A 23,012-nucleotide genomic window follows, 5' to 3' on the forward strand; every position below is an offset into this window, starting at 1 on the left:
GGAGAAAAAGCTTGGGACGTTCATGCCATTCTATTGAGGATTGCTGGAACGTTTTAGGTGTTGTCTTTCCGTTGAATTCCATGTTTAATTTTGATATTCTTTGTGTTGTGAGTATGAGGAACTAAACCCCCTTGGTTAGGGGGGAATTCGAAACCATGTGCATGCTTGCAATATGATTTGATTACATTCAGTTGTTATTTCATAAGTTATGGATTCAATTCGTTCATCTATTTGATTGATAACTTATTTGTGTATGTTAATTGAGAGTGCACGCTTAGTTTTCATGCATGAATATGATGCTAGATTATGAGGGAGTTTCACCTAATAGTTACAATCTTATAATCACAAGTAGTGAAGGTTGCTTGAAAACAATCGCGTTGAATGAATTCTTAGCATAAGTTTCATGCAATTCATAGTAACGAATGCTTCGTCAATGCTTATGTTTTTCATAGAACTTAATGATTCTTGCTTGTATCTCTATTATGCAATTCATGTAGGGAACTTGTAGGGAATGTTTTGAGTTGTCGTATGCAATCATCCAACTTAATAACTTGTGGAAAAACTGAGGGTTAATTAGTGCAATTCACGGTTAATCTGGGGCGTTGAGTATTTATAATTTATTGGAAGAACAACTGAAAATCGTTTTGTTTGCAAGTGTGACATGTGTGGAGAAGAACCTCCTAACTAGCCTTTTATCCATCCTTTTTATCCAAAAACATTCTACAATCTGTTTAGTTTAAAGTTTCTGTTTTATGTTAAATTTTCGTCCAAAACAAATCCCCCTTTAATTTGAAGTCTTAGATTAGTTAGAAAGTGTTTTGATTTGTGTTTCTAAGTATTTTGATTCAAGTTTTCACCCAATTTCGTCCAAATTAGTGTAGGTGCTCAAAACTGCCCAGAAAGTGGTTTTTAGGCAGTTTTGAGTCTTCTAGTTGCTGTTTTGGGTTTTAGGTTTGTTTAAGTGTTTTAACTTTTAGTTTTGCATTCTTTGAGTCGAGTTTAGTGTTTTAAACTTTGTTTTTGAGTTTTTAAGTCAGTTTCCAAGTGTTTAGCAATCCCTCCTAATCCCCGGTCTAGAACGATCCCTACTTACATCTTTACTACAATTTGACAAAAAGAGGGTTTAATTTGTGTGCTTAATTATTTCGCATCACACAACTTCCATCATTGGAGGGTTGAGTCGACGTTGAGCCTCTCTAGTTGGTTTAGCCCCCTCCTCTAGAAGTATGCGATGCATGCATGTTGTAGGGCTAATTCCCTTAATATCGGCCAAGGTCCATCCTATGGCTGTTTTGTGCTCTTTCAACACGCGAACCAATTTCTCCTCCTCCATTGCCGTGAGTGATGAAGAAACAATGACGGGCAACGTTTCTTTGTCTCCCAAATAGACATACTTCAAGTGACTTGGCAATGGTTTAAGTTCAAGAACGGGTGCTTGAATCACTGAAGGTAATAACTTGTTAGTAGAAACGGGAATTGAAATTGGGTTTGGGGGCTTACCTTGATATTGTGGAGATGATTCGAGTGAAGCCACCATTTCGGCAATGCCATCATCATGCACGGCCAGATTTGGTGCTCTACCTATTCCTTCGGCAATTGTGGTTTCAAGTGGGTCTTTGTCCAATGAATCAAGAAAATCCTGCGCCAATGACTCAAGTATATCAATAGAGAAACAAGAATGATCGTCATTAGGATATTTAATAGTTTCAGAAAGATTGAAATCAATAACTTCCCCATCAAATTCCATCGTTAAAGTTCCTTTGAACACGTCGATCTTAGTGCGGGCTGTTTTCATGAAAGGTCTTCCAAGTAGGATCGGCAATGGTGTAGAATGGGGTGAATCCTCCATGTCAAGCACGTAAAAGTCCGCCGGAAAGATCAAATTGTTAACTTGCACCAACACATCTTCCAAAACTCCTTTTGGATAGGCATTAGAACGATCGGCCAATTGAATAATCACACCATCGTTTTTAAGTTCTCCCAAGTTCATAGATGCATAAATTGAGTAGGGCATGACATTAATTGAAGCTCCTAAATCTAGCATAGCATGTTCAAATTTAGTATTTCCAATAACACAAGGAATTGTAAAACTACCTGGATCTTTGCATTTAGGTGGTATTTCCAATAACACAAGGAATTGTAAAATTTAGTATTTCCGATTCGTGAGCATATCTTGGATTTTGACGACGATTTTGAGAGGACTTTGAGACGGACAAGGAAGCAACACGAACCAAATCCACCAAGCCCGGAATCTGACCTCGAGGAACAAGTCCTAGAGGAGGAGGAGGAACCCACGGCAAGAGTATTTGAAGAACCACAAGGCATGGCGGTGGACACCCGGACACTCAAGGAGCTTGCAGCTTCGGGATTGGGTAATGCCGCACCCTTGTGCATTCAATACCCCACGGCTGCCCAAGGTAAGACGGATGAGTTTGAATTAAAGTCAAGTTTGCTTCATCATATTCCTAAATACCATGGCTTGTCCATGGAAGATCCTAACAAACATTTGAAAGAATTTGAAGTAGTTTGCTCTAGTATGACTCCCGTCACTGTTGACGGAAACATCTTGAAGATGAAGGCTTTTCCATTCTCTTTGATGGATAAAGCCAAAGATTGGTTATATGAGTTAGCTCCCGGCACTGTCACTTCTTGGGAGAGTATGAAGAGAGCGTACTTGGAGAAATTCTTTCCAACTTCTCGCATCATCCTCCTACGCAAAAAGATAAGCGGAATCCAGCAAGAAGAAGGTGAGTCTTTTCCTACGTATTATGAACGATTTAAATCACTTGTTGCTTCTTGTCCACAGCATCAGATGAAGGAGGAGTTGCTCTTGCAATATTTCTACGAGGGTCTCCTACCTCTAGAACGTCAAATGCTTGATGCTTCGGCGGGTGGAGCATTGGTGGACAAGACGCCCAGGGATGCCAAGGTCTTGATCGCTAACCGAGCATTGAACGCTCAACAGTATGAAGGAGTAGGCCAAAGAGGACCCCCACGGCAGCAGGTTCATGAGATAAGTTCCGCACCTGATTTTCATTCAAAGTTAGCTAATCTTACTTCCATTGTGTCACAGATGGCCGAGGGAATGAAAATGCAAGGACCTGTGGTATGTGGCGTATGTTCTATCCAAGGACATGCCTCCGAAAAGTGTCCTCAACTCATCGAGAATGGCGGATGGGAGAGTGAGAATGCTATTGGATTTCAAAGCCAAAATCAGTCAAGACATGATCCATACTCCAACACGTATAATCCGGGGTGGCGAGACCACCCAAATTTCAAGTGGAAGGATCCCCAGCAACCTCAGAACCAAGGAGGCTTTAGGCAACAACCCCCGGGGTTCTTTCCCAAAACCTACGGCCCACCCCAAAATCAAGCCCAATCCGGCCCAAGTGCCTCAGGTACGTCTCTTGACAATGATGCACTTCTTAAGATACTAACTAAGTTGTCTAATGGGCAGGAAGATCAAGCGAAGGCTATGCAAAACCAAGATAAGAGGGTGGATCAACTTGAGAAACAAATTGGGCAGATTGCCGAGTTTGTAGGTAAGTTTCGAGATCCCGGACAACTCCCTAGTTCCACCATTCCAAATCCGAAGGGAGGTTTCGAATCAGCCAAAGCAATCACCCTAAGAAGTGGTAAGGAAGTTGGGGCAGTTCCTACATCAAAAACAGGTCATAACGAGGATGAAATTTTGCAAATGGAAGAGGAAGAAACAAGGTTGCCCACGGTAAAGGTGATTCCACCTTTGCCGCAAGTCCCTATGGTCCCAAATCTGTCCAAGTCGGCCAATAAAGGTAAAAATGGGTCAAATTCGGTTCATACTAATGTTTTCCCTTCAAATGTGCCTTTTCCTAGTAGGTTCATGCAAACGAAGAAAGAAGAGGCAGAAAAGGATATCCTTGAAACCTTTAGGAAAGTTCAAGTTAACATACCTTTGTTAGATGCAATCAAGCAAGTTCCGAGGTATGCTAAGTTCTTGAAGGAGTTGTGTACCACTAGGAAGAGGATGTCGACTAAGGAAGTGGTAAAGGTAGGTGAGAATGTGTCCGCCATCTTGCAACGCAAACTACCTCCCAAATGCAAGGATCTAGATTTAGGTGCTTCTATAAATGTTATGCCATATTCCATTTATGCATCTATGAACTTAGGAGCATTGAAAAATGATGGGGTAATAATACAATTGGCCGATAGATCTAACGCCTATCCAAAGGGAGTTTTGGAAGATGTTCTTGTGCAGGTTAATCATTTGGTCTTCCCGGCGGATTTCTATGTCCTCGAAATGGATGAATCGGACCATGCTCCTTCGCTGCCCATTCTACCTGGAAGGCCATTCATGAAGACGGCCCGGACGAAGATTGACGTGTATTGTGGAACTTTGTCCATGGAATTCGATGGGGAAGTTGTTAATTTTAATCTTTCTGATTCCATTAAATACCCTAGTGAGGACCATTCATGCTTTTCTATTGATATAATTGACTCTTTGGCGCAGGGATATCTCGACGATTTGAATGACGATGCGCTTGAAAAAGTCATTACACGAGGCATGGAACTTAAAACAAAGGGGGCAGATTGCATGCATGCCCACGGCATACAAGAGTCATCCCATGCCGTGCCCCCTAGTGAAGAATTACTTGAAGTTGTGGCTGCCCTTGAGTCCTCACCTAAGCTTGATGGTAAGTATACTAACCGTGAGTCCATTCCCATTTCGACTAACAAATTGCTTCCATCTATAGTTCAGGCACCTACCCTTGATCTCAAACCATTACCGGGCCATTTGAAGTACATTTTCTTGGGGGAAAAGGAGACATTACCGGCCATCATTTCTTCATCACTCACGGCACAAGAAGAGGAGAAACTAGTGCGTGTTTTGAAGGAATTCAAATCTGCCCTAGGTTGGACATTGGCCGATATCAAAGGTATTAGTCCCGCCACATGCATGCATCATATATTTCTTGAGGAGGGGGCCAAACCAACTAGAGAGGCTCAACGCCGTCTTAACCCTCCGATGATGGAAGTTGTGAAGAAGGAGATAATCAAGTTGTTAGATTGTGGAGTTATCTATCCTATCTCGGATAGTAAGTGGGTTTCACCGATCCAATGTGTGCCGAAGAAATCTGGAGTGACGGTTGTGGAAAACGCGGAGAATGAGCTAGTGCCCACTCGAATCCAAACCGGTTGGCGTGTATGCACTGATTATAGGAAGATAAACGCCACCACGAGGAAGGACCACTTCCCATTGCCGTTCCTAGATCAAATGTTGGAAAGGTTAGCAGGTCATTCATTTTATTGTTTTCTTGATGGATACTCTGGTTATAATCAAATTGTTATTGCCCCGGATGATCAAGAAAATACCACTTTTACATGCCCCTTTGGTACATTTGCTTATCGTCGCATGCCATTTGGTTTATGTAATGCACCTGCTACATTTCAAAGATGCATGATGAGCATATTTTCAGATTATGTTGAGAAAATTATTGAGGTTTTTATGGATGATTTCAGTGTGTTTGGTAATTCATTTGATGGTTGTTTGAGTAATCTTAGTTTGATTTTGCAACGTTGTGTTGAAACAAATCTTGTGCTTAATTGGGAAAAATGTCACTTCATGGTTAAACAAGGTATTGTTCTAGGACATATTATTTCTGAAAAAGGCATTGAAGTAGATAAATCTAAGGTAGACCTTGTTCGTCACTTACCCTCTTCAACTTCGGTTAGAGAGGTTCGTTCGTTTCTTGGTCACGCAGGTTTTTATAGGCGGTTCATAAAGGATTTCTCAAAGATTGCACATCCACTATGCCGATTGCTGCAAAAAGAGGTGGCGTTTGAGTTTGATGATGCATGCTCCACGGCATTCAAGCACCTCAAGGAGGCTCTCACTTCGGCTCCCATTATCACACCTCCAGATTGGAGCCTTCCATTCGAGTTGATGTGCGATGCTTCGGACTATGCGATTGGTGCTGTTTTGGGGCAGCGGAAGGACAAACAACCTCATGTTATTTATTATGCTTCTAGAACATTAAATGATGCTCAATTAAATTACTCAACAACTGAAAAAGAATTACTTGCTGTGGTATTTGCATTAGATAAGTTTCGGTCATATTTACTTGGGACTAAAGTTATTATTTTTACTGATCATGCAGCTCTCAAGTATTTGCTCACAAAAAAAGAGGCCAAGCCTAGACTAATTCGATGGCTATTGCTTCTACAAGAGTTTGACATTGAGATTCGGGATAAGAAGGGCGTGGAGAATGTGGTGGCTGACCACCTAAGCCGCATGGTGCATAATGAGGAGTCCCTACCCATTGCAGAGACATTCCCCGATGAACAATTGCTGTCCATAAAGGTTAGTACACCGTGGTATGCTGATATAGTTAATTTTTTGGTGTCAAAACGTATTCCAAGTGAGTTCAATAGGCACCAACGTGACAAACTTAGGCATGATGCACGGTTTTATGTGTGGGATGATCCATACTTATGGAAATTTTGTCCCGATCAGATTATACGTCGATGTGTGCATGATTCTGAATGTCATTCAATTTTGAGTTTTTGTCATACATATGCATGTGGAGGGCACTTTGGCACACAACGCACGGCCCTCAAAGTGTTACAATGTGGATTTTATTGGCCTAGTATTTTTAAGGATGCTAGAACGTTTTGCTTAACATGTGATAAATGCCAAAGAATGGGTGGCATTAGTGCAAAGGACCAAATGCCGCAGGTTTCTATCCTAAATGTTGAAATTTTTTATGTTTGGGGTATTGATTTTATGGGTCCCTTCCCTTCATCGTATGGTTTCATGTATATTTTGCTTGCGGTTGATTATGTGTCAAAATGGGTGGAAGCCAAGGCCACCCGGACTAATGATTCTAAAGTGGTTGCAGATTTTATTAGAACTAACATTTTTGCAAGGTTTGGAATGCCACGAGTGATCATTAGTGATGGAGGGTCACACTTTTGCAATCGGACCATTGAAGCGTTATTGAGGAAATACCATGTCACCCATAAGGTTTCTACACCTTACCATCCTCAAACGAATGGCCAAGCCGAGGTTTCCAACCGAGAGATCAAGCAAATACTTGAGAAGACCGTTGGGCCAACAAGGAAGGATTGGAGCTTACGGTTAGATGATGCACTTTGGGCGTATCGTACGGCGTACAAAACCCCCATTGGGATGTCCCCCTTTCGACTTGTCTATGGCAAGGCGTGCCATCTTCCCGTTGAATTGGAGCACAAAGCACTTTGGGCCATCAAGAAGTTTAACATGAACCTCGGTGAAGCGGGAAGTCAAAGGAGATGGCAATTAAATGAGCTTGATGAGATAAGGCACGAGGCGTATGATAATGCAAGCATTTACAAGCAAAAGACCAAAGCTTTCCATGACAACATGATCCGTGGGAAATCATTCTCAATTGGGCAGAAAGTGTTATTGTTCAATTCCCGATTACGTTTGTTTCCCGGTAAGCTACGTTCTAAGTGGATTGGACCATTTGTTATTACTAATGTTTTTGTTCATGGTGCAGTCCAAATCCAAAGCTTGAAAACGGGACATGAATTCAAGGTGAACGGGCATCGTTTGAAGCCCTATTATGACACCTTTGTGGAGCATGCCGTGGATGACATACCCTTGGAAGCCGTGGGCCCTAGTAAGGAGTGAATGAGGTCTTCGTCCGGCTGTACGACGTAAAAGCAAGCGCTACTTGGGAGGCAACCCATGCATTCAACAAAGGAGGACCTAGAAAGCGCCCCACACTCAGATTTGCGTCCCTAAACCCTTTCCTTTGTTACTTACTTTATGTTATGTGTAATGTGTTTAATTGTGTCTAAAACATTGAGGACAATGTTTAGTTTAAGTGTGGGGGGGTAACATTCTGTTTTGAGATATTTTTGCATGAAATTCGTAGGGTATTACCACCTAACATGTCTAAACTTGTTTCCCACTGTTTTTAAGTGTTTTTAAGCTATTTTAGAGTGTTTTAGAGTGTGTTGACTTAAAAATCCGAAAATACCATAAAAATTTGAAAAATTGTTTTGAAAAACCCAAAAAGAGTTGTTTTTGTGTGTTTGTTTGTGTCATAGGTCACCTTCCAACGCAATGATGAGGATTTGGTTTTTAATTGCATGATGGTTAAAGAATGTTACAAACATGGATGGACGTTTGATATACTCTTTGGTTTATGCTTGGTTGTAGTTATAATTTACGAATGCACATGTAATCACAAATGATAAAAATCAGTTTTTGTAACATGCTTGAAGGAATGAACTCAAACTAACGCTACATCCCTGTGAGACTTGAGCCTAAACGTTTATTTGGAGAGTTAAAATCTGTGCATTCTTTGTTTTCTAAAGTCGTTGCATGATCTCATTATTCATTGCTTGGTTGCTACTTAGAAGGCGTTTCATCATTTAGTTCCAAATGCTAGAACTCATACCCATTTCATTCAAAGCATGTTATTGATTTGCATAACACACATTCAAGATGAAGTTGTGTAGTGACCACCACCTTAGCCAAAAAGCCGTGTGCCCTATGTCATTATGTTTTGTAGGTTTTTAACCCCATTGAGCTTTGTTAGCCTTCATTATTTGTTAACTCATGTTTCCTTCACCTAGCCTAGATTAGGACTATCCATACTCTTGTTCTTGAAGCATAGCAAAGCATGATTCAAATTGAAGTCCTTTTGATTTATGTTGGCAGAAAACAAGTGTGGGGGAAGTGTTTTTCATGAGGAATTGTGTGCTATAGGCACGGAAAAAAAAAAAAAAAAAAATTCGTGGAAAAAGAAAAAAAAAATGAAGAAAAAGTTGAAAAGTTAAGAAAAAGAGTTCCAAAGTATTGTTTGTTGAAGTAAGGGTCCAAAACAATGAATTCGGCCCTAAGGAGTTGTCTAAATCTTTCCCTTGTGATTTAAAGTTAATTTCTGCAATCTAAGTGAATTCTAAGTCTCAATTTCGTTGCTTTGCTTACTATTGCTTGAAGAACGTTTGTTTTCCCTATCCTTTCCTTGTTAACCAACACCCCAAGCCCCATTACAACCCTTAACTTCTATCTTGAGTGTTATGTGTGTCAATTTGTGGAGTTTGAATTTGGTATGAGCATATGGTGTCACTGGTTCTCGCATCTAAGTAGTAGCATTCCATTCATGAGATCATATCTAAACATGCTTCTTAACTCTAGAAATTGCATTCGTTGTGAAACATATATGTGAGCATTCGTTTTCATATCTACATCAATCTTCTCACATATAACTAGTGTAGGGTGTGTAGTCAGAAAGTCTGAGTGAAAATTGAGTGCGTAACTAGTGAGGAATTGAGGGAATTCTCTAAGGCATGTTACTACATTCAAAATGTGTTTTAATTGATTAAATGTGAATTAGTGAATGGTGACTATGATTAAGTATGTGCTTGAGGGGAAGGAAGACTAAAAACTATGTGAGTAATGATCTTTGACAAATCATGTTCATTGGAAATCCCTGAGGCAAACGTTGGAAGGTTTAGGTTATGTTTTGTTTGTTTTGTTTCGTCTTGTTTACTTTAGTTGTTTTGTTTTGCTCGAGGACTAGCAAAAGCTAAGTGTGGGGGAATTTGATAGGAGCATATTTATGCGCCTTAGTTAGCTAGTTCTTATGCATTTTTGTTATGTTTTCTTCGTTAAAGTAGTCTTTTAAGCTACTTTCATGTGTTTTCAGGTTTATAGGACATATTAAATGAAATGATGCAATTTGGAGCTTTTGGAGCAAAACTGAGCTGGAATGTGGTGTATGCAAATGGAGCACGAGGAATGGATGAGGTTGAAGGTCAAAGGAGCTTAAGAAATGAAGAAATGAAAGTGAAGAGCAAAGAAGTCGGAATTGGCAACCAAAGTTTCTAAAGTTGGAAGTTTCTATTCTTGGAGGTTTCCATTTTCGTGAGTTTCTATTCTTGGCTTTGGGCTTTTAGATGACCTAAACCCTAACTCCTTGTGGACCCTAAGCCCATGCCGCACCTAAACCCTCATCCTAGCCCACTTAATCAGCCGCACCCTAGGGCCTAATCATTTAATTTCTGCCAAGTTAAACCCTAATCCATCTACCCTAAGCCCATGCCACACCTAATGTTCTAGAAACCCTATTTTCTGGTGGATTTCCAACCCTTGCCGCACCCAAACCCTAGCCCATTTGTCTAACCTGATTTCTTTAGGGTTTGGCTGCATATATATATATGTTTTACCACCTTGCCGCATAGAGAACCCTCTCCACAAATCAGAAATTCGTCAAAATATATTCAGCCCCCTTGCCGCAGCCTTCCTCCACCAATCTGCCATATTTTCACACTTTGCCGCAACCCCCATGTCCCCTAAACACTACCATATCATTCCTTACCTACTCATCCATCTAAATAACCCCTAGAGCCTGTCCTAGTTCTTGTGCCGCAGACAAGAGGAGGAGAAAAAGCTTGGGACGTTCATGCCATTCTATTGAGGATTGCTGGAACGTTTTAGGTGTTGTCTTTCCGTTGAATTCCATGTTTAATTTTGATATTCTTTGTGTTGTGAGTATGAGGAACTAAACCCCCTTGGTTAGGGGGGAATTCGAAACCATGTGCATGCTTGCAATATGATTTGATTACATTCAGTTGTTATTTCATAAGTTATGGATTCAATTCGTTCATCTATTTGATTGATAACTTATTTGTGTATGTTAATTGAGAGTGCACGCTTAGTTTTCATGCATGAATATTGATAGGAGCATATTTATGCGCCTTAGTTAGCTAGTTCTTATGCATTTATGTTGTGTTTTCTTACTTAATTTAGTGTTTAAAGTCATTTTCGTGTGTTTATAGGTTCATATGGCTAAGGATGCAAAAGGATGCCTTTCGGAGCCTTTTGGAGCAAATTAGAGATTGGAATGGATTGCATATGCTTAAAGCCAAGTAGATGGACGAAATTGAAGACCAAAGGAATGAAAATGAAGAACAAAGAGTTCACATTCATCACCAACACAACCATGCATCCACACATTCTTTCCCCATCATTGCCGTGCAAAACACCATCATTGCACCACAATCACCTTTGTGCCGTGCTTCTACCTTTGTTCAAGCCCTTCCACATAACCTGCCTTCATTCATTCAGAAAATGCATTCCTTGCCGTGGCTTACATGCACTTCCCACTACCTTTCATTTCAGCCAAATCACATGCATTCCCACATGCATTTCCACCCACATACACCCATAATCATTCAACACATGCATCCATAATCATTTCTAAAAAAAAAAACCGTGCATTTCATGTTCATTCCAACCTTTAATCCACATGCACTCCCATCCTTTACCATTGCAGCCACATGCACATTCCACTTCATCATTTCAGATTTCCACCATCAACAAAGAACCATTCATTAATCATTTACACTTTAATCATTCAACCACATTCACACATCACCCATTCACCACCAGAAAACAACCATGCCGTGGGTTCCCATTCCAGATTTCCAGCATTCCCTTTTATTTTCTGTCAAAACACATGCATCTCCCATCACCATTTCAGCTTTCCACCTAATTCCTAGTCATCATGTTCCCCCCATTTCACCTATAAATAAGCATGCATTGCAGCCACAAAACACACACTCTTCCATTGCAGAAAACCATCTCTCATACACATTCATTCACGCCAGAAATTCCTCCTCTCTCTCTAGCACTACCATACTTCACCATTCTTCATATTTTCTGCCCAAAAACACTCCTTGCCTTCCCCTACATCCATCCCTACCCTAAACACATCATTCTACATCATCCATAACCCCCAAAACTCACCAAAACCCCTTGTGCCGCAGCAACTAGAGGAGAAGAGGCCTAAACGTTCATACAATTCAAGATTGAGTTGTTGGAATTTTTAGGTGTACTTCGATTCTTGTTTTCAATGTTTACTTTGTTATTACTCTCTAAGTTTGTTGTAATCATGAGTGGCTAAACTCCTAATTAGTTAGGGGAAAGTTTGAAGCCATGAACATGTTTGAAATATGAATTGATTTCTTCCAATTGTGATTTGTTAAGTTGTGATTGTAATTCAATTATCATGTTTATTAAAAACTTGTTTTTGTATGTTGATTAGGGATGCATACTTAGTCTTCATGCATAAACTCGATGCTAGTTTATAAACGAGTTTCACCTAATCGTCACAAGTTTATAAACATGAGTAGTGAAGGTTGCTAGTCACAACCGCGTTAATTGAATTCTCGGCAAAAGTATCATGCATTCATAGTTACAATTGCCTCGTCAACACTTATAATTCTCATAGAGCATAATGATCTCTCATTGTATCTCTTCTATGCATTCATGTTGAGAACCATTGGAGAATGATTTGAATTGTCGCATGCATCATCCAATTCAATAACATAAGGAAAATTTGAGAGTTAATTAGTGCATCACGGTTAACTTGGGGTGTTGAGCATCATAGATAATGAAAAGCAATTGGAGAATCGATTCATATATAAATGTGTCATGTGTGGAGAATGGACCTCTAACTAATCCATCCATCATCTTGTTTCTCAAATCCGTTTATACAATCTGCCTAGTTTATTAACTTGTTTTATTTAATTTAATTTCGTCAAAACCTTAATCCCCCTTTACTTTAGTGTCCAACTTAGTTAGAAAGTGTCTTAGTTTGTGTTTTTAAGTGTTTTGATTCAATTTGTTACACAAATTCGTCCAAATTCACCAAAGTGTCCAAAACTGCCCAGAAAGTGTTTTTAAGGCAGTTTTGAGTGTTTTGGGTGATGTTTGAGTCTTTTGGTTTGTTTTAGTGTTTTAAAGTTTAGTTTTGCATTCTTTGAGTCTAGTAAGTGTTTTATATTGTGTTCTTACGTTTTTGAGTCAATTTCACATTGATTAGCATCCCTAGTTAATCCCCGGTCTAGAACGATCCCTATTTGCTCATTTACTACAATTGTCATCCATAGGGTTAATTTGTGTGTTTAACTATTTTCGCATCAAATATGATGCTAGATTATGAGGGAGTTTCACCTAATAGTTACAATCTTATAATCACAAGTAGTGAAGGTTGCTTGAAAACAATCGCGTTGAATGAATTCTTAGCATAAGTTTCATGCAATTCATAGTAACGAATGCTTCGTCAATGCTTATGTTTTTCATAGAACTTAATGATTCTTGCTTGTATCTCTATTATGCAATTCATGTAGGGAACTGATAGGAGCATATTTAGGCGACTTACTTAGCTTGTTTTCGTGCATTTATATTGTTAATTCATAGTTGTTTTAGTAGTTTAAGCCATTTTCGTGTGTTTTTAGGTTCATATGGCTAAGGAAGCAAAAAGATGCATTTTGGAGCATTTTGGAGCAAATTAGAGATTGGAATGGATATCATATGCTTGGAGCCAAGAGGATGGACGAAATTGAAGGATTCCTAATCCATTGCAGCCACATGCACATTCAATCATTCACACCAAAACCTTGCACATGCTTTCCCATTTCATTATTCATTCACTTTGCAGCCACCATTCACTCTTTAATCCACATGCATTCATCATCATTCACCACACCTTGCAGCCACATGCATTCCCCTTTTATATTTCCAACCCACATGCACTTCCCCCTTTAATCATTCAAACATGCACTCCCTTTAATCACATGCATAAATCAGCCACATGCATCTCCCATCACCATATCAGATTTCCATCATATTCACATGCATTCCATCCTTTAAAACATTGCACATGCACTCCCTTTAATTAATTAAGCCACATGCACTCCCATCCATTTCATCATTGCAGCCAACACATGCTTTCACATGCATTTTCAGATTGTCCCCTTGCACATGCAATTCCAACCCACATGCATCCTTTAATCATTCAAACATGCAGCCACATTCCCTCCTAGCTGTCATGTTCCCCCCATTTCACCTATAAATAAGCATCCATTGCATTCATTCTCATTCACTCCTCCATTTCAGAAATTCATCCATTGTACATACCACAACACAAACTCTTCCATTTTCAGAATGTAGACCATCACAAACTGCCCTTGGTGCCGTGGCCTTGAGGCACCACTCCCTTACAATCCAAACACCATCCTTCCATCTTCACCACTCCCCAAACCATTCACACCATCAAACTATCCTTAGACCTTGTGCTACAACGAAGAGGAAGAGAAGAGTGCCTAAACGTTCATACAATTCAAGTTTGAGTTGTTGGAATGTTTAGGTGTTTCTTTGATTTCTATGTTTAATTTCAATACTCTTTGTTTTGTACGAATGAGGCATGGAAGAAAAGAGTGCCTAAACGTTCATACAATTCAAGTTTGAGTTGTTGGAATGTTTAGGTGTTTCTTTGATTCTCTTTGTTTTGTATCATAAGGAACTAAACCCCCCTTGGCTAGGGGGTAATTTGAAATATATGTTTATGCTTGCGTTTTGATTTGATTACTTCTAATTGCGTTTCATAAGTTGTGGATTCAATTTGTTTAACCGTTTGATTGATAACTTATTTATGAATGTTTATTAAGAATGCGCGCTTAATTTTCATGCATGAATATGACGCTAGAATATAAGTGAGTTTCACCTAATAGTTACGAACTTATATTCACAAGTAGTGGAGGTTGCTTATAAACAATCGCGTTAAATGAATTCTTGGCAAGAGTATCATGCATTCATAGTTACAATTGCCTCGTCAATACTTGTAATTTTCATAGAGCTTAATGATTCTTGCTTGTATCTCTATTATGCAATCATGTAGGGGACTTGTGGGGAATGTTTTGAATTGTTGTATGCGCTAACCCATCCAATTCAATAACATTAGGAAGATTTGAAGGTTAATTAGTGCATCACGGTCAACTTGGGGTGTTGAGAATTAATGATTTATTGAAATGCAATTGGAAATCGTTTTATTGTGCAAGTATAACATATGTGGAGATGAACCCCGTAGCTAACTTTCCATTCATTCCATTCATTTCATCACATTCATCTTTACTATCTGTTTTTACTTACAATCTGTTCTTTTAATTTAAATTCGTCAAAACCTAAATCCCCCTTTACTTTCTTGTCGAATTAGTTAGAAATCAATTTAGTTTGCTAGTTCTTATGATAGGAGCATATTTATGCGCCTTAGTTAGCTAGTTCTTATGCATTTTTGTTATGTTTTCTTCGTTAAAGTAGTCTTTTAAGCTACTTTCATGTGTTTTCAGGTTTATAGGACATATTACATGAAATGATGCAATTTGGAGCTTTTGGAGCAAAACTGAGCTGGAATGTGGTGTATGCAAATGGAGCACGAGGAATGGATGAGGTTGAAGGTCAAAGGAGCTTAAGAAATGAAGAAATGAAAGTGAAGAGCAAAGAAGTCGGAATTGGCAACCAAAGTTTCTAAAGTTGGAAGTTTCTATTCTTGGAGGTTTCCATTTTCGTGAGTTTCTATTCTTGGCTTTGGGCTTTTAGATGACCTAAACCCTAACTCCTTGTGGACCCTAAGCCCATGCCGCACCTAAACCCTAATCCTAGCCCACTTAATCAGCCGCACCCTAGGGCCTAATCATTTAATTTCTGCCAAGTTAAACCCTAATCCATCTACCCTAAGCCCATGCCGCACCTAATGTTCTAGAAACCCTATTTTCTGGTGGATTTCCAACCCTTGCCGCACCCAAACCCTAGCCCATTTGTCTAACCTGATTTCTTTAGGGTTTGGCTGCATATATATATATGTTTTACCACCTTGCCGCATAGAGAACCCTCTCCACAAATCAGAAATTCGTCAAAATATATTCAGCCCCCTTGCCGCAGCCTTCCTCCACCAATCTGCCATATTTTCACACTTTGCCGCAACCCCCATGTCCCCTAAACACTACCATATCATTCCTTACCTACTCATCCATCTAAATAACCCCTAGAGCCTGTCCTAGTTCTTGTGCCGCAGACAAGAGGAGGAGAAAAAGCTTGGGACGTTCATGCCATTCTATTGAGGATTGCTGGAACGTTTTAGGTGTTGTCTTTCCGTTGAATTCCATGTTTAATTTTGATATTCTTTGTGTTGTGAGTATGAGGAACTAAACCCCCTTGGTTAGGGGGGAATTCGAAACCATGTGCATGCTTGCAATATGATTTGATTACATTCAGTTGTTATTTCATAAGTTATGGATTCAATTCGTTCATCTATTTGATTGATAACTTATTTGTGTATGTTAATTGAGAGTGCACGCTTAGTTTTCATGCATGAATATGATGCTAGATTATGAGGGAGTTTCACCTAATAGTTACAATCTTATAATCACAAGTAGTGAAGGTTGCTTGAAAACAATCGCGTTGAATGAATTCTTAGCATAAGTTTCATGCAATTCATAGTAACGAATGCTTCGTCAATGCTTATGTTTTTCATAGAACTTAATGATTCTTGCTTGTATCTCTATTATGCAATTCATGTAGGGAACTTGTAGGGAATGTTTTGAGTTGTCGTATGCAATCATCCAACTTAATAACTTGTGGAAAAACTGAGGGTTAATTAGTGCAATTCACGGTTAATCTGGGGCGTTGAGTATTTATAATTTATTGGAAGAACAACTGAAAATCGTTTTGTTTGCAAGTGTGACATGTGTGGAGAAGAACCTCCTAACTAGCCTTTTATCCATCCTTTTTATCCAAAAACATTCTACAATCTGTTTAGTTTAAAGTTTCTGTTTTATGTTAAATTTTCGTCCAAAACAAATCCCCCTTTAATTTGAAGTCTTAGATTAGTTAGAAAGTGTTTTGATTTGTGTTTCTAAGTATTTTGATTCAAGTTTTCACCCAATTTCGTCCAAATTAGTGTAGGTGCTCAAAACTGCCCAGAAAGTAGTTTTTAGGCAGTTTTGAGTCTTCTAGTTGCTGTTTTGGGTTTTAGGTTTGTTTAAGTGTTTTAACTTTTAGTTTTGCATTCTTTGAGTCGAGTTTAGTGTTTTAAACTTTGTTTTTGAGTTTTTAAGTCAGTTTCCAAGTGTTTAGCAATCCCTCCTAATCCCCGGTCTAGAACGATCCCTACTTACATCTTTACTACAATTTGACAAAAAGAGGGTTTAATTTGTGTGCTTAATTATTTCGCATCACACAACTTCCATCATTGGAGGGTTGAGCCGACGTTGAGCCTCTCTAGTTGGTTTAGCCCCCTCCTCTAGAAGTATGCGATGCATGCATGTTGTAGGGCTAATTCCCTTAATATCGGCCAAGGTCCATCCTATGGCTGTTTTGTGCTCTTTCAACACGCGAACCAATTTCTCCTCCTCCATTGCCGTGAGTGATGAAGAAACAATGATGGGCAACGTTTCTTTGTCTCCCAAATAGACATACTTCAAGTGACTTGGCAATGGTTTAAGTTCAAGAACGGGTGCTTGAATCACTGAAGGTAATAACTTGTTAGTAGAAACGGGAATTGAAATTGGGTTTGGGGGCTTACCTTGATATTGTGGAGATGATTCGAGTGAAGCCACCATTTCGGCAATGCCATCATCATGCACGGCCAGATTTGGTGCTCTACCTATTCCTTCGGCAATTGTGGTTTCAAGTGGGTCTTTGTCCAATGACTCAAGAAAATCCTGCGCCAATGACTCAAGTATATCAATAGAGAAACAAGAATGATCGTCATTAGGATATTTAATAGTTTCAGAAAGATTGAAATCAATAACTTCCCCATCAAATTCCATCGTTAAAGTTCCTTTGAACACGTCGATCTTAGTGCGGGCTGTTTTCATGAAAGGTCTTCCAAGTAGGATCGGCAATGGTGTAGAATGGGGTGAATCCTCCATGTCAAGCACGTAAAAGTCCGCCGGAAAGATCAAATTGTTAACTTGCACCAACACATCTTCCAAAACTCCTTTTGGATAGGCATTAGAACGATCGGCCAATTGAATAATCACACCATCGTTTTTAAGTTCTCCCAAGTTCATAGATGCATAAATTGAGTAGGGCATGACATTAATTGAAGCTCCTAAATCTAGCATAGCATGTTCAAATTTAGTATTTCCAATAACACAAGGAATTGTAAAACTACCTGGATCTTTGCATTTAGGTGGTAGTTTTCTTTGTAACACTGCCGAAACATTCTCACTTACCTGTACCACCTCTTTATTTGAAATCCTCTTCCTTGTGGTGCAAAGCTCTTTCAAAAATTTCGCATACTTAGGAACTTGCTTAATTGCATCAAGGAGCGGAATATTGACTTGAACTTTCCTAAAGGTTTCCAGAATGTCCTTCTCATTCTCTTCTTTCTTTGATTGCCTAAATCTGCTAGGGAAGGGCACATTTAGTGGAATAGAACTTGACAATGTCGAATTTGGACTTACCTTAGGGGTGTTGGACGGTTTTGGGATGGTAGATGGATGCGGCAAGGTTGGTTCCTCCCTTGCCGTGGCCTTTGTGCCTTGTTCATTCTCTTCTTGCAGCAACAAGTCCTCTTCTTGACTTGTTTTGGACGGATTTGGGGTGGTTCCAACTTCCTTACCACTTCTCAACGTGATTGCCTTGGCAGATTCGAACCCTCCCTTTGGATTGACAATGGTTGAGCTAGGGAGCTTGCCTTGGTCTCGGAATTGTCCTACAAACTCCGCAATCTGTCCAATTTGTTTCTCTAAGTGGTCCACCCTTTTGTCTTGGTTTAGCATTGCTTTGGTTTGATTTTCTTGCCCCTGAGACAAATTGGTAAGTAACTTAATGATGCGAAAATTAACTTAACACACAAATTAACCCTCTTTTGACAATTGTAGCATATAAATAAGTAGGGATCGTTCTAAACCGGGGATTAGGAGGGATTGCTAAATCACTTGGAAACTGACTCAAAAACGTAAAACAAAGGTTAAAACACTAAACTAGACTCAAAGAATGCAAAGCTAAACAATAAAAACACTAAAACAAACCCAAAGACTCAAAACAGCCCCAAAACACTCAAAACTGCCTTAAAAACACTTTCTGGGCAGTTTTGAGCACTTTCACTAATTTGGACGAATTTGGGTAACAACTTGAATCAAAACACTCAAAAACACAATCTAAAACATATTCTAACTAATTAGACACTCTAAGACACTTGGGGATTTGGTTTTTGACGAAAATCAAACAAACAAAACAAATATGTAACATAGGCAGATTCTGACGAAATTGGTGAAATTAAATGGATGGTGAGATGGCTAGGAGGTTTTTCTCCACACATGGCATACTTGCATACAAAATAATCTCCAGTTGCTTATTCGATGAATTTATGAACCTCAACACCCCAAGTTAATTAGGTACGCTTAAATTAACTCTCAGATTTCCCTTAGGTCATTGAATTGAATGGAATTAGCGCATTGCAATCAAGTTATTCCTTAAAAGTTTTCTATATGAAAGCGCATGATAGAAAGACAATCAAAGATCATTAGGTTCTATGGAAATCATAGGTGTTGACGAGGCATTCGTAACTATGAAAGCGCATGATACTTATACCAAGAATTTACTTAACATAATTGCGACCAACAATCTTAACTACTCATGGATGTGAGTTCCCAACGATTAGGTGAAGTTCCCTCATACCCTAGCATCATGTTTATGCATGCAAATCAAGCGTGCACTCTCAATTCATATACATAAGCAAGTTTTAATTAAAATAGATAAGTAAATTGAATTCATCATTCATGAAATCACAACTGAAAGTAATCAAATCATCATGCAAATATAACCATGGTTTCGAAATTCCCCCCTAGCCAAAGGGGGGATTAGTTCCTCATGCTTGCACAACAAAAAGTATTGAATTTAAACATTGAAATCATAAGAAAGAATACACCTAAATGCTCAGCAATTCCAAGATGGATTCGATGCACAGATTGGCTCCTCTTCCTCCTCCTTGCTGCGGCACAAAGTTAGGGTGATGGAATTGGTGGTTTTGGATGGTGTTTTCTAGTTTGGAGGGATGGAGGATGGTTGATTATGGTGGGGAAGGGTGCGGCAGAGATGTATGGATGTGTAGGGAGGTGTATGGATGTGTAGAATGGAGAATGGAGGTGCGGCACAAGGGTTTCTGAATAGCATAAGGGGGTGGTAAGAAATTGTGGCTGAAAATATGTTTATATAGTCCTAGGGTTTATTAGATTAGGGTTTACTTAGCTGATTTGGTGGATTAGGGCCCTAGAATTCGGCCATGGTGATTCAAATCCACTTAGAAGAAGGTTTTGGCCCACATAGTTCTATAAACTGATTTGTATACCCAAATCCACAAGGATTAGGCCTTGGAATTCAGAATCCCAAAGGGATTGGGCCTAGGAAGGTGCGGCTGATTTAGGGGAGAGGGTAGCTTGCCTTGCAAGGCAAGGTAAAGCCTTCTAGAAAGGTTTGGGCGCCACTTTTCTAGGGTTTCTAGAAAGAATAGGTTTTGTGGCAGATTTGGCCCTTCTAGACTAGGATGCTTCTAGAAATAGGTTCTAGAATGATCCATTTAGGTCCCCATGTAATTAGGAGTAAGACATGATAAGGTTTGGATAAGATAAGATGAGATAAGGTTTGGATAATGTTTTGGATAATTGGATAATGTTGGATAAGGTTGGATAATGTTTAGATAATGTTTTGGATAAGGTTTCCTCTTTTCTTGCACTTTCCTTATCCACTTTGTCCAAAGCTTAGTTCCTTCCTCTTCTTATCACATTTCCACCTTCTTGAAGTCCAAATTCGTCCATCCATGTTAGCCCACATGCAAGCTCACCACCTAGTGTCCAAAATAGCTCCAAAATGCACCAAAATGCACTTTCTTGATACTTTAACCCATAGGACCTACAAACACACGAAATTGAGTTGTAATACGACATTAACTAAGAAATAATAGCACAAATGCACAAGAATAAGCTAGTTAAGTCGCCTAAATATGCTCCTATCACTTAAGAAGTGTAGCATTATCTAAAGACGTACCTTGATTATTTTGGGCGGATTGGGGTGGTATTGGATCATTGCCGTAGGTTTTAGTGTAAAACCCCGGGGGTTGTTGCCTAAAGCCTCCTTGTTGTTGAGTTTGTTGAGGCTCCCTCCATTTGAAGTTTGGATGGTCTCTCCACCCCGGATTGTATGTGTTGGAATATGGATCATTCCTTGGTTGATTTTGGCTTGGAAATCCAATGGCATTTGCATTCTCCCATCCCCCATTCTCAATCAATTGAGGGCACTTGTCCGAAGGATGTCCTTGGATAGAACATACACCGCATACACTTGGACCTTGAATCCTCATTTCTTCGGCCATCTGAGAGACAATAGAAGTAAGATTAGCTAATTGAGATTGAATGTCGGATTGGGAACTTACCTCATTCACTTGCTGCCGTGGGGTGTCTCTTTGACCAACACCTTCATATTGTTGTGCATTCAATGCTCTATTTGCAATTAAAACCTTGGCAGCCACGGGCGTTTTGTCAACCAAAGCACCTCCCGCCGAGGCATCTAGCATTTGTCTCTCTATTGGAAGAAGCCCCTCATAGAAATATTGAATTAAAAGTTCTTCCTTCATTTGATGTTGAGGGCATGATGCAACTAGAGTCTTGAAACGTTCATAATATGCCGGAAAGGACTCCCCTTGGTTTTGTTGAATGCCACTTATTTTCTTCCTTAAAAGAATCACTCTTGAAGTTGGGAAGAATTTCTCTAAGAATGCCCGCTTCATGCTTTCCCAAGAAGTGACGGTTTCGGGTGCCAATTCGTATAGCCAATCTTTAGCCTTTTCTAGAAGAGAGAATGGAAAGGCCTTCATCTTCAAAATGTTCCCATCGACATTGATGGGTGTCATACTTGAACATACCACTTCAAACTCCTTAAGATGCTTGTTTGGATCTTCCATGGACAACCCATGGTATTTGGGAATGTGATGCAACAAGCTAGACTTCAATTCGAACTCATCGGTCTTGCCTTGGGCAGCCATAGGATATTGAATGCACAAAGGTACGGCATTGTCTAGTCCCGAGGCCTAAAGTTCTTTGATTGTTCTATTGTCCGCCACCATGCTTTCTTCTTCTTCAAATTCAGATTCGGAATCTGAACTTGAACTAGGTGGATAAGGTTCCGGTTGCTTCCTCTTTCTTCTCAAAGTTCGTTCAAAATCGTCGTCAAAATCCAATATGTTTGCACGAATAGGTTGAGAACGACGAGTCATAAACTAGTACCTGAAAATAAAGAACACAACCAAATCAGCAATCTATAGGCACGGCACACTAAAAACAACACAAAGACAACAAAAAGACACTAAACAGACACGACACAAACACAAGGGATTAGCAAGTTTGCTAATCCCTGGCAACGGCGCCAAAATTTGATGTGAAAATTAACTTGACACACAAATTAAACCCTATTTGTGACAATTGTAGTAGATATGTAAGTAGGGATCGTTCTAGACCGGGGATTAACTAGGGATGCTAATCTATGTAAATAAGACTCAAAAACACTAAATTAGACTCTATGGACTCAAAACTAACTTTAGACACTTAAAACAGCAACCAAAACTCAAAAAGACTCACTTTTAGACTCAATAAAGGTTTTGGACGAAAATAAGACTTGCCTAGACTCAAAAGACTCAAGGAAAACAAGTTTTGACTCAAATATGAAGACTAAATAACATGGCGATTGTTTTTGACGGATTTTAGACTCAAAACAAAAACTTAGTAGAAAACACTTTTGAAAAACGAATTTAGGTAAAACAAATGGGTAAAAGGCTAGTTAGAGGGTCCTTCTCCACACATGATATATGCATACAAACCAATGTCCAGTTATTACTCCTTTAGACTATGAATGACAACGCCCCAAATTAGTTGCATCGCACAACTAACTCTCAAGTTTTCCTTATTTCATTGAATTGAATGAAAACGCATTACAACCAAATTATCTTTTTCAAGTTCTTTATATGAGATGCATAACAAAGATACATATCAAAAGTCATTAAGCTTTTGTTGATGTATAATTCCTTCCTAATGCTAGAATATATTTAGTATAATGGCACAAGCAAGGGTGTCGAATCCGCATGGACTAATTGGACCTATGTAACTACTTGTTTTGCAAGAACTCTAAGAAATGAATC

General features: G+C 39.3%; 2 protein-coding genes across 2 annotated transcripts; one reads left to right on the top strand and one right to left on the bottom strand.

Annotated features, from left to right (window-relative positions):
- Positions 1-1,544: 1,544 nt before the first annotated feature.
- LOC148689541 (uncharacterized) lies at positions 1,545-3,542 on the top strand. The gene is made up of 3 exons (XM_088688492.1): positions 1,545-1,656; positions 2,151-3,336; positions 3,527-3,542. Exons 1-3 carry the CDS (start codon positions 1,545-1,547, stop codon positions 3,540-3,542), a joined length of 1,314 nt encoding a protein of 437 aa, XP_088544618.1.
- Positions 3,543-3,758: 216 nt separating this feature from the next.
- LOC148689542 (uncharacterized) lies at positions 3,759-21,863 on the bottom strand. The gene is made up of 3 exons (XM_088688493.1): positions 21,330-21,863; positions 17,400-18,270; positions 3,759-3,772 (listed from the first exon to the last, which is right to left on the bottom strand). Exons 1-3 carry the CDS (start codon positions 21,861-21,863, stop codon positions 3,759-3,761), a joined length of 1,419 nt encoding a protein of 472 aa, XP_088544619.1.
- Between the last annotated feature and the right edge of the window lie 1,149 nt (positions 21,864-23,012).

This window comes from Pyrus communis, chromosome 17 (assembly GCF_041283825.1).
Source record: "Pyrus communis isolate YQ-2024b chromosome 17, ASM4128382v1, whole genome shotgun sequence".
Lineage (NCBI taxonomy): Eukaryota > Viridiplantae > Streptophyta > Magnoliopsida > Rosales > Rosaceae > Pyrus > Pyrus communis.